The sequence below is a fragment of the Solenopsis invicta genome, chromosome 8 (assembly GCF_016802725.1).
Source record: "Solenopsis invicta isolate M01_SB chromosome 8, UNIL_Sinv_3.0, whole genome shotgun sequence".
In the NCBI taxonomy this organism is placed as follows: Eukaryota; Metazoa; Arthropoda; class Insecta; order Hymenoptera; family Formicidae; genus Solenopsis; species Solenopsis invicta.
This window is the reverse complement of record NC_052671.1, coordinates 9,277,260-9,293,440: the sequence shown is the minus strand read 5'-3', so window position 1 is coordinate 9,293,440 and position 16,181 is coordinate 9,277,260. Positions and strand designations below refer to the sequence as shown.

General features: G+C 39.1%; 1 protein-coding gene across 1 annotated transcript in view; it reads left to right on the top strand.

Moving 5' to 3' along the window:
- The window catches only part of LOC105200957 (regulating synaptic membrane exocytosis protein 2), a 71,395-nt gene that overhangs the window by 10,862 nt on the left and 44,352 nt on the right, over positions 1–16,181 (top strand). The window contains exons 3-5 of the mRNA XM_026130186.2: positions 12,782–13,060; positions 13,367–13,594; positions 14,097–14,322. Of these exons, the coding sequence (XP_025985971.2) occupies positions 12,782–13,060; positions 13,367–13,594; positions 14,097–14,322 (733 nt within the window). The remainder of the gene's footprint in view (positions 1–12,781; positions 13,061–13,366; positions 13,595–14,096; positions 14,323–16,181) is intronic.

The window sequence follows — 16,181 nt, the reverse complement described above, 5'->3', positions numbered from 1 at the left end:
TTCAAATGCATTTGGTATACAGATTTGTACACAATAGCAATTTTTAATAAAGAAATATTGAATTTTTTAAAATCACTTTTTGTTTAATCCAGAACCAACGACGAGGACGTGGTGATTAATTTATTACTGGTATCATTTTTTGTTTTTTTTTATTTTTTATTTTATTTATTATTGGTATTTTATATGTATATATATTATATTATTATACTACATGAAAATCAAATTGTTTAAATATTTTGATGTTTCTGAGGAATTTTCTTCTGATGAATATTAATTTTCATATATTTTAATGTATGAAACAAAAATATATATAATATACTATATAATGTATTTATAATATTATATACTATAATAAATAAAATAAAAAGTATATAAAGTAAAAAGTATTAAAAGTATGATACTAAAAAAATAAACAAAAATCGACACAAATGCATAATAAAAAAAAAAATTTTTAATAAAAAACAAAATACAAAAAATGGAACTAGTAATCGCCACGTCTTTATCGTTGATCTTGGATTAGATGAAGACTTAACAAATTTAATATTTCTTTATTAAAAATGGCTGCTGTAGATAAATTTGTATGCAAAATGCATGTAAAAATGAGTGTAAATATATATGTAAACCCTTATTCTACATCGTAATTTTTTATTTTTTACTTTACAGCGTAGAGTCATTCGCGTTTTACGCTTCTAAGAGTACACTATAATGAGATGGTTTTCAATCGTAATTTTACTTAGTTTCAACTTTTTAATATACGATAGTATAGATCAAAAAATGAAATGGCAATAACAATTGATGAAAGTATATAATTTCAGTACGTATTGTACCGGTGTATGTACATGACGCGGAAAATTTTTCTCGGACACGAGTGACCCCACGAAATAGAGAAAGAGTTAAAATATATACAAATCTGGTAATGTAGAAATGAAGAGAATTGAAACATAATATCACAATTTCCGTATAAAATTTTCTTATCAGCAATTTTTTCCGCACTTCCCAGCATTATAAACATTATTTTTCTCTTTCATACACATCAAAAAACTGTGGTATTAGTTTAGGTTTTTGGATTGTCTGCTCGGGGCCAATTTTGGGGCCATTTTCATACACCCTCTTTTAGCACGGACAGCGTTAACGAGAGGGAAAGGTCGTGCGGACGGTAATATCGTCGGAGACCGGTAAATATTTGCTTTTTGGGGGCAATCAAGAGCAGACGCAGAGTAAAAGATAATAATCAGTGCGTAATAATCGTCCGCGAGGAAGTTTACTGGAACAAGTCAAAATAATCGAGCCTACAGCGGCGCGTCACATCATCTCCCGGTGCCGGTACGTCAATTAACCCTTTATCACTTACGAATATACGGCATTCGTGGGCGCAATACCGTCACTAACTAGGCGCCACGCGGATACACCCCGTCTCTCCATTTATGTCGTTTGACATCGCGTACCGTTTTCTACTCGCTTGTACTCGCGCGCGATTTCGATCTTCCGATATTTTATCCGCGGGGATGGCGGATTACAGCGTCCGGTGCGGCGGGCGGGACGATAATGTGCAACGTGTGCAGTTCGGCAAATGCGCGCCGCGGACGGACGCCCGGCGGCTTTTAAAACTTCGCTGTTATCCGCGCCAACCGCATTCCGGGGATCCGCGCGGATTTTCGCAAACAGAAACTAACGCTCGTCAAATTCGCGCAGTTATATCGTTCTAACGCGATTATCCACTTGCGCAAATATTATTCTTATCTCCGCATCAGGGTTGGTTACTACGTTCCGTCCTCGCGCGCGCGGTATTACAATATCGATTCATTTCAGGTTCGAATCGTGGCCTTTCCGGCGTAATCTTCGTACTAATAATACATGGCAGGGGCATGTGAGAAAGATTTTGTTGGTTTTCGCGCGCGTGCAACCGTATAATATTTATCGTCGCATCAAGAATGCGACGTAGTCATCTGAGCACGTCGTTGGGGGTTTCATGGGTACTTATAGGCGTGCATAAACGGCGAGCCCGCGACGTATATGCAATTTATACGCGTGCATGAATATATGAAGATTTAAATAAATAGAAATTGTCCCTTATTATTTTTAGCTTGGAACACCGATTTTATCGATCACCGTGTCTTCTGGCTTTATTTAATGACCCAGTTTTGTGATAGATAAATTACAGATTTAATACCGAAATAATTACCGAAAGGAAGGAAATCTGGAAAATATATACATATATGTATTTCTCGGTAGAGGGGCGCGCGCGCGCGCGCGGCCGCGTATGTGTGCCGTGCGATATTTCGCGCAGGACACCTCTTTACAGCGAACACGTAATAGCTTTTATCTTTCGCCGAGCGTCGCTGCATCTTTCATCTCTTTCAGCGCGGAGACAGAGAGCTCCATTTTCCGGATTATTAAAAGTAATCCGGGCGCTGATCAATGACGCTCGCGAGCGCGCCCGCGTAAAATTTAACGGCGCTCGAGCACGGAAATGTTGGGCGCGCACAAACGTAGGCGGACACGGGGGGTAGGTGGGGTGTTTTGTAGTAAACCTTCGCCTCCCTCCCCCTCGCCCCCTCACCCCTCGCCGCCTCCACCGCCGCGAGTTGCACACGTGCGCGCACGCTACGCACGCACGCCTCCGTCATGGCCGCACGCAAGTACAATGACAAACGTCATCGTGAGCGAGCGTCGTTACATCATTGATCCGCGCGCCCGCGGAACAATGGGGGGGAGGGGGACGGCAGCGGGCAGGGGCGGGGCGGGGTAAGAAGCGAGAAAGGGGGTTCTTTCTTCGTTCCAAATGAGCGGGAGCTCTCTTCCTACCTCCGCGTCCTCGTTGCGTCGCGTCGCATCTCGTCTCGTCTCGTCTCGTCTCGTCTCGTCTCGTCTCGTCTCGTCTCGTCTCGTCTCGCTGCGTCTCGTCGCGTCGCACGGTTGCGGTCGACCGTTTAATTGCGTCCCGTTGCGAAAACAACGAAATTACAGAGCTATCTAAATGTCTCTCTCGCTCGTAGGGAATCGATACCAGCCTACTCGACGGTATTATACGCAACTCGTCGCGATCGCGCGACCCGACGACGACGACAACGACGCACGGAGACGTGATCGTCGTCGTCGTCGTCGTCGTCGTTGTCATCATCGTCGCCGTTGCCAGAGCTTTCTTTCTTTCCTTCCTTCTTTCTATCTCGTTCTTTTTTTCCGTTCTCGCGGCCTGGACTGGCTGCGTGGGAGCCTATGAATGGGGCGCGTCCCTGCGTGACGTCACTCGCCGCGCTGGTTCACGTGGAGGGAGTGTGGGCGCCGGGGGAGGGTGGTTGAAGAGCGCGGGGGTCGGAGGAGTGGGTGGCTGGGTGGACGGTGAGACGTTGGGGCGGTGTGCGAGGAACGGAGGGACGGGAGGGTACATGACGCAACATATTGATCTAAGTTTGGTAGGGAGGGTGCGTGGTAGCGGAGCACGGGGGAGGAGGGTCGGTATGTAAGGGGAGCGAAGAGGGAAGGGCGGAATAAAATATACGTTATCCGTCAAATCTACGTTCTTCTGGGATTTCTCGGTGCATACAGTTTTACTCGGGTATTGTATGCTGTTCTCTCCGAGTTGCGGCGGCGGCAGCGGCGGCGGCGGCGGGAAGACGACAGGATGGATAGTCTTCGTTTGACGTCCGTCGCTCGATGCCACCGCCGCCGCCGTCGCCGTCGCCGCCGCCGCGGCTACCGATAGACGGCGAAGATGGCATATAGTTGCAAAGGGAGTCGGGAGGAGAGAAAAGAAAACGAAGAGGGATGACGGTATAACGAGATCCGGGACATTATGAGCAACCGTTACGCGATTTACAATGGCAATCGCGACCCGAAGATTGGCATCGAATTGCCAGACGGAAACAATGTCTCTTGGAGAGACGTGTCGAGCACTGGATTACTCCTCGAAATAAATTTCTCGAAACGGAGCCGAGAAGCCTTGTTATTGCTTACGGGATTTATTTATAGAGTATTAAACCTTGTTCATGAAACGCGCTATTACAACAAATTTATCGCGAACGTGCATCGTCGTACACTTTTATTATCTCTCTTCCCTGGTTAGCCTCATTTTCGCAATTAAATTAATTTTCCCCGAAAATGATTAATTGCATTTTTTCCGTCAACTTTGAACTACTCTCGTAAATTATGGAGACTCCTCAGTAAGTAGTCTCGCGGATGTATAAAAGAGCATTTCTGAATGAAGCGCGGTATTCGCGATACCTAAATGACGAACTGGTATATGTGGAAAACGACGTCACAATAAAAATGTCGATGGCTAGAGTACGCGACGTTTATGACCCATTCCGCGACCATTTTGTTTATCTACCCTTCGGATTGCAGTTCCTCCGCTGGAAATCGACTATACGTCCGATGACTATACCCCTCGCGACTGAAACGCGACTTACACGCGCTCACGCGTTACGAAATCATTTCTATCGAATACTTTATTACCGCGCAAGAACAGACGGTGTAACACAGCGGGGTTTTTGGAGGACTTTGCATTGTTTAGTAAAAAGACTCGAGATGTACGAGAACGAGGCAACACGAGTACATGTAACGTTAAAATACCTGTCGACTTCTCCGTTTCATCGTTTTTCGCAATCTGTATTATTGATTGCGGGCCACTGTAATTCCGATTGTCTCTGTTTTTCGTAGCGCAGCATCGTGCAAAGTCGTGTGCGCTTTTATGTGAGTTTTTTCATTCCTTGCCTTTCTGTTATACCGTGCCAACATTGATAACATTGATGACTTGGCGAATTGCTTCTTCCTCTTCTTGATTAGATGATTATGCATTTTCTTATTTTGAGATTGTATCAAGAATTCAATGAACGAAGGAAAAAATGACTGCCGAGCTTGATACATAATACTTCTCATGTTTTTTTATATGCAAAATACATTTGCAGAATAATAAGAAATTAACGTCTATCAAGAACATTAAATAATTTTTAAATAATTGTTAGAACTTTAGCATTAACAAATTGAAAGAAGAGTAATTTGAAACAATTAAAGATTAACGCGAATTTTAACTGTTAATTTTTGTTGGTAAAAAAATGTGGCCCTTATTAGCAGAAGAATACTTCTTTTATAACGTATAAATATATTAAGAAATAATATTTATTAGTAGTGTGATATTTAATATATTAATATTAATTTATTAGGAAAACAAACAAAATATAATACTATTACAATAAAATTAGAAAGAGAGAGAGAGAGAGAGAGAGAGAGAGAGTGTGTGTGTGTGTGTGTGTGTGTAGTATACATTTTACATTTATATAAATAATATTAATTCTTGTAAAAATTCGCAGAAAATATTTTTTTACTCGCATGATGCTTTTCATTACAATGCTTCGATAGTCGCAACATTGTCAATTATTTTATCAAAATTTATATCCTTATTTTATTTTTAATTTAAAGAATTTCCATTTGATAACTTTTCACACCGAGAAAAAAAAATGTGTCGGATAACTAAAATATTTAGTCAAATACGTTCAACTAAATATTGAATTGGTTTAATTACTCCTTGACTAAAAAATGTTAATGATTGACATGAATAAATTATCTTTCTTTATACGACTAAATAATTGTTGAATCAATCCAATATTTAGTTGAACGTATCGGAATAAATATTTTAATTTCTTAACATATTTTTCTTCTCAGTGCATGACTTATGCATTGTTAATGTTGATCTTCAACAATTTATTAACTTTAATTTAATACAATTCTTTTACATGAAATCACTGTTTCTGGAGTAGTTAAAAATATTTTTGGTGCTATCTCCAAATTCGGATAAAAGAGTGTGATTCGATTAAAGAATAATTTTAAATTAGATTGAATTTTAAGACGTCTAAAATAGAAGCTGAATTTATATCAGAAACTATTGATTTTGGTTACTATTTGAAATTGATACTATTTCAAAATTACAGAAGAAATTTCATTTGCATTTGGGTCATTCTTGTCCTTTAAATTTACGTTACCATTTTTTATGCTGAAATTTTTTACACGAGGCAAGTGCCACGTTCTCTACACCTTATTTTCAGCTTTGGTCGGCACGTACATACCTTCTCGCCCAATTTCACTACGTTATTTAAAAGCGTCGATGTTAAAAATCTATATTTGTGCATCGTTCTGCAGTTGCGACGTGATATCGTTCACGGTTCTCTGCGGTCGCCGTTTTCTTTCGCTCGAAGGTACAGAGATGTCGTATATATTGCAATCATCAATAAATACTCTGTTTTCGTTTACTTTTATAGTCTCTCGGCGCGCGTTGCTAAGATTCTATTTTCTTTTCTTTTTTTTTACGAAGGAACCCGACGCATCGGTGAAATACTTCTTACAGGTTGCTCGCGGATATCCTCCAAACTCTCTACGATAAATTTTAAAAAAGGTTACAAACTGCTTTAATATTAACAACGCATTAATCTGCAAAAGTTTACGTACGGCACGCGCGACGACGGTGCCTTTTTATTAAAATATTTCTTCGTCGCTGTTTAGTAATTCAAAGTGACTGTACCGCCTCGCGTCTCGCACGTCGGCGATCATAAACGAATTATAGGAGTTACGTGTGAGGCGATAATAAATATACACGACTCTCGTTGCGCCTCAAATAGACACACACACACACACACACACACACACACACATTGCCAATGGGGTATTAACGATCGAAAGTTTCGCTAAGAACCCGGTACTTTGACTTACGGGCAGCATCTGTCGTTTCTCAACTGACGCCCTCCGTGGAGCAGCGACTTGGGAATACGACTCCCTCGTCCGCTCATTCTATATGTAGGACACCTGAAAAGTTCGCCGGACAAAGTATAAGCCCTTGACGCTAATATGGATCTATGCTTCCTATCAGAAAGATGCAAAAGTGCAAAAGTCAAAGTCATTAAAAGAGAAAGAGTAGATAAAATTGCGTTTCGCAAACTTTCGAAATTCTCGCAATCTCCATGGCGCGGAAGACCCTCAAATTCTATGAGAATTTCCGTGAATAAAGCTACACGATGTAAATTCTCGCTAAAACAAATCTTACTGCCCATTAAAATGCTTTCGCATCGCGTTTACGTACGCAGTAATATCGTAAAAACTGCACGACAAGCAGACGCGCGCGCGTACGTACAAACGTACTCATTGATGTCGTTTCATTCCGCCATTAATTTCGCATTCTGCTAATTACACCAACGTGATTCACTGACGATTGATAGTGGCGTACACAATAACATCCCTTGGTACACACAATAATCCGCCCCCGGTGGCAGTATCATTTGAAACTCCGCCGATCCCGTGTGTGCAAACTGATTCCTAAAACGAGAGCACTTCGTAATTGCGTCAGCTTCCCTCAAAGGCCTCTGGTCATCATTTGCTACGAAAGCCCGACTTGTGCACGTTCCCCACGTACTTGTACTTGGCTCGTATTATATGTTCGAGCATGATTCCAGGTCGGTCTTCCGAAAGTGCTCCGATACGATGCCTCGCTAGAGGGTGCATACGGAGCGAGCTCTTGGATCTGAAGGGCGACCTTAAGTACAGATGTTGTTCTATACACGTAGACAATCGTTGCGCGACGACCGAGAACCTTTTGCAGCTTATCTTTCCGTTTATCTTTTCCTACGTTTCTCTCATCCATCAGGTGGTTGCTGACAATAAAGAAGTCGATTCTTTTGTTCCGCGGACCGACGGTCTCATAGAACTATTTTCTTCGAAAAACAATGCTTTATTCAAGAAAGCGAAAACTTTTTCAGACGAGACTGCGGGTTCGGTTGATTTAGTTTCAGGTTTATCCCGTGTGATCAAAGAGGAAGGTCTCGAAGAATAATGTTGCGATACTACGAGCGCATCGACAACACATTGGCTTATCTTAAATTATAGTTTAATAATATAATAAGTACGCATATTTTCTTTAAAAAAATGTTTGTTTTTCTTTAAGACACACGTAAATTACACGTGATTCACAACATCAAATTATTGGAATTTATTAAATAATATTCTTTTCCCCCCTCCTTTCTTTCTCTTTCTTTCTTTCCTTCGACCAATATTATTGGTAAGAGATAATTTGACATACGTGTATGATAGGATTTATATATTCAAAGCTCGCATCGATCACATTTTCCCAAAGTCAAGACGAAATCACGTAGACTCGCTGGCGAATATTACGTGCCGTATATCGTTGACGTCGTAGTGACTTATCGGATTGACTTGTACGAGCTTGTGTGGTATCGATCGTTCCTCGTGCTCCAAGTATTGGGACGTGGACGTTGATGACGATGCCAGTGTGTCATCGCCGCCAGTTGCCATTGTCGGCCCCGGTTGGCGGCGGTATCCCTGCCGGTGGGACTGCGTTGTGATAAAGTAATCTGAATTAATTTGTCCCTAATTAATTAATGCAAATCACCGACGCGGGTCAATCCATCGAATTAATGATCGTTTACGAGGCACCAGATTCTCTTGAATTATTATGCAGGAGGGGGGGGGGGAAGGGGGTAGCGAGATAGTTGGTGGACTTCTTCCCTTTACTTCTTTTATTTCTCCCCCTTTTTTTTAAAGACTGACAGGTAGTTCACATGTGTCACACATACGAAATATTTTCGGCGGACGAAGGTCACTGACGAACAAAAGAAGACTGCGGAAAGGGGTTGAACTCTTGACATATTGTCTAGGCAACTCAACCTCTCCAAGTGCTCTTCAAGTTCTTCCCGTCCACATCTGTCTTTTCTGGCTGCTTCCTCCCTTGCTCCTGGCATCCTTTCCCCGTGCTTGTTGTCCTCTTCTTCATTCCTCGCAGACTCTTCCTTGCTGCCAGTCCATCTTGATACTGCCGGGCTCGCGAGTATCTCGTCGGCGTACTCGTTTGAGCATATGCGATCGCACGTGATATTCGATCGTATTTGAATTCGTCGGAAAATTCGTCTCGCGGTCGCGGTTTAAGGTAATCGTGTGCGCACGTACACAATTCCTTTTCTTTCATTGTTCTGTCTGTGCGTACCTATAGCTTTTAGTTCCGTTCTTGGAATTCTTCTTTCCGATTCTAGAACACTAAGCTTACAGTCTCGTCGCGAAATGATGTCGGAAGCTTTCTGATAATTCTTATAGAAATATTGAACGAAACGTGCAAATCAGGAGAAACGTGTTTAAGTGTCTAAACGTCTTCGTACTCTCCCGTAAAAAAACGATAAGTGCAGCATCATAGTATAAATTCTTGATGATCATAGCTGGATTCGCGCGCGCGCGCGCGCGCACGCGCGTGTGTGTGGGTGTGTGTGTGTGGGTGTGTGAAATATATTTAATTGCGGGGGAGAGATATCAGCATATAATTCGTAAAAATTATATAAAGAAAAGAGGGGGGGAGGAATACTATTTTGTTTTTTAACAATAATTCAATAAATATTAACGCGATACAATTCTAATCAATGCCAATTTATTAGCTATAGAGTTCTACCAATCATTCTATAGGTAAAAGTTCATCGAATATGTAGAACAAATGTAATTTACAATTTATTGAAGTGAGAAAAAAAATGCGTGAAATATATAGCTGGAGAATCGTGGAATATTAACAATTAATGCCATCAAAGGCTTTTATTTATAAAAAATATTAATTTTATTAATAATTTTTTTATAGATTTTACAAACAAATAAGTTCCATAAAACAAGGTTTTACGAACATTTCATAAAATGTTTTATTAAAGAAAAACTTTTTAATAACTCTTTCGGCTTAAAATATTTTTAAAATAAATTTAAAACTTTAAAATAATTTCTTTGCTTCTATTAAACATTATACAACGTTTACAATGAGATTGTAAAATTACAAGAGAGATGCACATGGCGGACGACCACATTCTACAACCACAGCCCACATTGAACATGACTTTAGTCGCCGAGTTCATATACATATTAAATTCAATATTATTTGAAATTCATATTCAAGTTAAAAAATTAATATGTAACATACGTAGAGAGTAGATGCCTGTAAAAATTTACATCCTACAATATTTAAATAGAACTAGTAATGAGTAACATTAATGGTTATTTTTAGAATTCAGTGCGAATTATACGAGACCTCATAATATTACACCACCCCAGATATAAATTCCACGACCGTCGTCCTTCCTCTATATATATATATATATTATGGACATATTCTGTTTAGCAATTTTATTAAAATGGCTAATTTTATTCAATAACGCTGAGAATTAATGGTTACTGCAGAAAGTTGTGCATACTTTTGTACGTAGCCGATGAAATAATTTTGTAATACATACACGATATTGTTTTAATTAGGATTAAACATAGAAGGACGTGGATATATTGTAAAAATTGGCATGCCACCACGAATCGAAAAGTCACTCGTACTTATCAAAATTATATATCGCACGATATTATTCTCATGCCGCTACAACAAAAATTACATGTTCGTTTAAGGCAGAGTTTGACGTATGTACAGCGAATTCATGATACTGAATCACGTTCGGCACGCAGCGTTCAAACGAAGTAGGTTGACGGGCACTTACTTTCTCGGCTCTCAACGAATTCGTCATTAAACTAAAATAAAGTTCGTTGTACTTTGACGTCAATTTACGTTTGAAATCTGAATTCTTATAACTGTAATTAAAGTTTTTCCCTTTCGCGTGCACCGCTGTGTTCTCAGGGAATGACGAAACGTCCAATTCTATATTTCCAATTTATTATTTGGTAGCGTCATTGATCCCTATCATGATTTTCTCAATGTAACGCGGTAGTGGGCAGCAAAGTGTTATCGATGAGAGTTTGCATAGGCATTGTTTTGTAGTTTGCTACTAAACGCTCCATCCATCACTCTTTATCTTGATGAAATATTCTACTAGTTCCTATTCACAGTGCAAACTACTTGACTCGAGCGGTAGTTCCCTAATTGTGAACCCTCATTATATCCGATATACAACAGTTGCGTATAAGAATGCACACTTTATATAGATAATTTATTGAAACGATTAATCTTGTGTTAAATATGCCGCTCTAACTTGAGCCATGCCTATCTTTCTTTGTGATCACGTTAGAATATACCATGAAACATTTTTCCATTTTACAGATTTGTATCATTATTTAATAACTTGTCTCGTATTTTAAAAATAAATTATTTACTTAACTATATAAGGCGAGAAGTTGCTAAATATATACTTGAGTTACCACTCCACTACTGCTATTTTTTTATTTCCCATTTAGTATATAAATGAATCTTGGAAATTGTAAATTGATATTTTAAATATCTGTTATTTTCACCAACAAATTAATTTATTATAAGTTTTTTTTTGCTACAAAAGGAATAATTTAGACGACAGATCGTCTATATTGTATCTGTGAGTTTTCTAAATTGTATCGTCTTCGAAAGTATCAAATTTATTAAAATAATTAAAACTTTGAAAAATTATCAATTAATATTTATTTTATTAATAATTTATAAAAAAGGAAAAATATTTAATAAATAATAAATAACAATAACGAAAAAATAAGAAAATAGGAAACTTGATAAATTTTATAAAAATATATATATAATTAATATGTGGACTAAATCTTTTTTATGAGAAATAAATTAATAAAAAATGAACATCACATATGATTTTTTTAAACTGTTGAAACACGCATAAAACGAGATGTAACTTGTTAAATTTTTATCTATATTACTTATTTTTCATTTATTTCATATTTTGGTCACTAATGTTGCTTATATTGAGTAATAATAAAATATTGACGAGATACGATTTAGGACGCATTTAGCAATTTTCCCCTAATATATACTCGATATACATCCGATACATAAAGTTGAGAATGCAAAAATAGAATATGAGAACAGAATGCTGCGCAGTACATTATTTTAACATTATAAATTGAATGCACGTACATCTTCGCATGAAACAAAATTGTAAATTTAAAAACGCTTTAATTTCAAGTTTATTTTATTTTATTTTATTTCATTTTATTCCATTTTATTTCATTGTCGAAATGTGAATCAATATTTAGGACAAATAAGCATTTGTAATGAAGAATTTTCTTTTTTAACGACGAAAATAACATGTAAAAAGGGTTATGGAAGAAGCGCAACATCCCTTTCATCGTCTGTATGCGTTCTACGAGCAGATTTCTTTTGTTACGCTTCTCATCGTTACGTTCGCATCTGTTCAATTTAATTTAACATTACTCAAATCCGTATGGATTTGCATAAGAATATAGCTCAAGGCAATGGCCCGGTCCGGCAACTTGGAGAGGAATTTACAATTTCTCTCTGTAAAACCAGCAAAATTTCAAATTTCACGGAGCAGAACGGATACAATTGTTCTAAATATTCGTCATACTTATTTGGTCTAGAACGCATTCGTCTATTTTATAGATCGTTCGTCGCAAAAATAAAGCGTTCGGGGGACAGTGGCTCGTAAAATAAGATGTCGCCTAGGCCACTCTAGTCGCGTATCTTTCGCTTCTGTAATCAATCTCACGCCGCTTTATATATTCCAATTAGCTTGGTAACCGGCTAACTTCCTATAGGTAATTTCCTATTAATATCCTCGTCACTGGCCGCGCACGCGGTGACCTGGATCGATAAGTTTCAAGATACTTTTCGCGCTTTGGAAAAATAAAATTTTCGCGCAGACATTCGTTTCGTAATAACGGCGAGCCTTAAATAAAGCACATCGTCCAAGCGCCCTTTAAGCGCACTCGTCCCAAAATATGTTCTCGCAGTATCGAGTTACAAATAGATGATGCTCGCGCTATTTTTATCGCGGTCAACACAAGAAGGCTACTTTTCCGATTGCAGGTGATATGGGTGTGCATACTTTGCCGGAAGAAGCAGGAACTTCTTTCGAAGACCGGTCAATGGATGTCGAAGACGAACCTCGGTGCCGTGGACAACGCGTTGCTGCGGCAAATGCAGGAGGACTTGCAGGTGGGTGGTCGTCAGGGACTCGCGGACCAAACTCGGGATAAAAGACCGAAACTCGAGAGGGCGCACAGCGCGGCTGAGAAAGAGAATTTGCCGTTATTACAGAGAAGCGGAAACTGTCCTCTCAGGAGACAGTACTCCCAGCAAGAGCAGGTAATAACGTTCTCCTCGCTCGCCCGATATTCTTGTCGGGACGCACTCTTTTATTTACAACGCAGATATACCTTTGCGCACGTAAATGCTCAGATGCTTTTACACTCATAAATATGTGATGTCACACCGTGATAAGTTCGCAATAATTCGCACGTTTGATACAGCCCCGCGATTTATTTATTTACGAAATGAAAGGAATGAGGGTAAGGCGTTGCCGTCATAACACCGAAGAACACTATCAGCCCGCGCCCTCGCGACGTATTACACGGAGCACTCACAGTGAGTCTCTCGTTCCTGTGGTTACAGATCTCGGGTCGCCGGATGTCCACGAGCGACAGTGGGGTGGAAATGTCCGTTTCGCCTCACGCGAGAACTTTACCGACGCCCCACGTGGTTGGTCCTTACCCGGTACAACAAACTCCGAGGCATCCTGTAGCCTATCCTGACGATGATCCCAGTTTATACCGAAGCGAACTCGACGGTCTGATGAGACAGCATCTGCCAAACTATCAGAGGCAACGATCAACCTATCAAGTAAGAGAACTGATCATTTCGAATTGATTCTCGTCAAAATTATAGAAATTAATTCGTATACGTGGAACCATGTTAAATTCATCGAGCTAATTTTACCATGTTCCGACTGAAACTCCAAATTTAGTATTTAACGAAGTAATAATAAAATAAAACAGTATTCTTTTTATATACATTTATCTGATCAAATTTTAATTTTGTTACTAGATAAAAATATTGCAGTAAAATTAACTTGATTTTTTATCGAGAATTTTAACAAACCTTTTTGTCAAACATAAAATTAGTAGGCCTATGTCAGTCATAGAGGTTCTTAGTGCTGAATAGTTTTTAATTTTTACACCACCGCATATTTTTTGCTCCTTAAAATTATATATATATATATATTTTTTTTTACGTTTTACGGATCAATTAACGATAATTATAATCGAAAGTCGCAATTCTATATTATCATGGGTATTATCATGGAAACAATCCGCTGAGTTTTATTATTTTTAATGTAATGTAGGACCAGGGTACAGACCTCGGGATGGCTTACGGTCAGATGGACACTGGCTCCGTTCGTACGACGGTGCATCCCTCTCAACAGCATTCGTTGCATCAGACACAGAGCGGACGTCCTGTTCAACCTACGTCAACAGTAGGCGTCCCGCAACAAAGGAGTTTCAGTAGCAGTGAGGAAGAGCGAAGCACACCGGAGTGCGCCAGTGACGAGCCGGACGAGTCGGAGAAGGGTAAGCGAATTTTTCAATCTCGACATTTATTTCTGATTATGCAACTCACCATTCGACATAAATTAACGAGATACTTTATTTGATCGATACCATTATTCGCGCAATATAAATTTTATTCGAATTCTTTAAAGAAGAGTTCTTTCATTCCAGAACAAAAGCTTCTAAAAATAAGCTCTTATAAAGTTAAAGCTAATTTACGTATCGTAAAATACAATCTGGATTAATCCAAATTTTGTGATATGTACGAAACGGTTTATATGATAATACCACGCGTTTACATAAAGATATACGTATGTTAGTTGAGTCTTTTTATTCATATTAATTTTTTAATTAGTCGATAAAGGAAAACTTTACAAATATTGTGATAATTATAGTATATATTACATTTATGTTACATATATTTTGCAAGATATGCAAAACAATATAATTTTACTATTAGTAAAACTGGCCAAATTGTCGCGGAATTCATTCTAAAATACAGAAACGTCAGGTGATCGAAAGGATTGGCCTTGCTCTTAAAAGTCAATGGACGAGGAAAGCCTAGTCTTTCCGTGTCAATAGATATTTGGTTTACGAAGAACACGTATTCACTTATACATAAGGCGATTATGGAAAGTGTAATCGATCAATCCAATGCTCGTGTTTCATTACAAGACATGCGTAATTCATAAAATGTATAAAATATTTGTTATTGAATATGATTTAATATTACTAAATCAATTTAATGCTCATGTAGATACAAATACAAGAAAGATTCAATTGTATGTGAAATTCTTCACTCCGATATTTTTTGTTTAAATTTTATTAATAAAATTATTTGACGATTTTAGTTATTAGCTAAAAAAATTAGGGGAATGTACATATATTCTGTGAGTCAATTTTATAAATTTTTTTTACGTTTGTTCAGAATGTAATAAAAGCGCAAGGTTTCTATTGCGCTGGAATTGTGAGATACTTCAATGAAGGAATAGATGAGCTGTTCCTTAATTGATATTAAAGTAGTAAATCGTACATTTCACGCTCGTATTCTCAGCAATATTTGGCTATTGTGTTTTCGTGGGAGAACGTTTCGTTCCCAAAAATCGGAGGAAGGTGAGGGAACCGTGTGTGCGATGTATGTATGCGATTCACAGTTGATTAAACGCGAGAGATCGGCGAACTGTGAACCGACTCATCCAGGTGCGCACCTGTAGGGTGAAGCTCTTTCTCTTTCTCTCTCTTTCTCTCGCGCGGAGTACAGAAATAAACTGCATTCTGCCTACCTCTGCCGTGCATCACTTTTTCCATATGATGAAGGTCGGATGTGCCGAGTTTCTGCGTAGATCGCGCAACAGAGAGAGACAGAGAGAGAGAGAGAGAGATTTCCTCGTGCGAAATTCATGTCGACGTGACGCCCGGACCATCACATGTGTAACCGCGCTAACGTAGATCGATGACTGATTGTGAGCGTAAATCAAATCTTGCGCGAAACGTGTCGTAAAATTTCTCTCTCCCTTCTGAATCAGTCGATTTAGGTTATACAAACAATATGCGTGTTACTCTCGTGCGAATTTCGCGGCGCGGGATAACGCGACGGCAATCGAGATAGAATCGCGACGAATAATACGATTTAATAATTTCTACGCGAGTGCACGGTGAACGCACACGTGAAACGCTACGTTATATAACTTGATGCGCACACGTATCGATTTTATAATGGTCAGCGGCGCTCGATGCCCTTCCGGTCCTCCCAGCGATCCGTCCGCGCAACATCGACTGGACTTGATCCAGACGTGTGTCTTCCTCGATTAGGAAGGGAAAGAAGGGCAGAAGGGGGAGGGAGAGAGATTTTAGAGATAAGGGGGCATCCACTCTTTTTA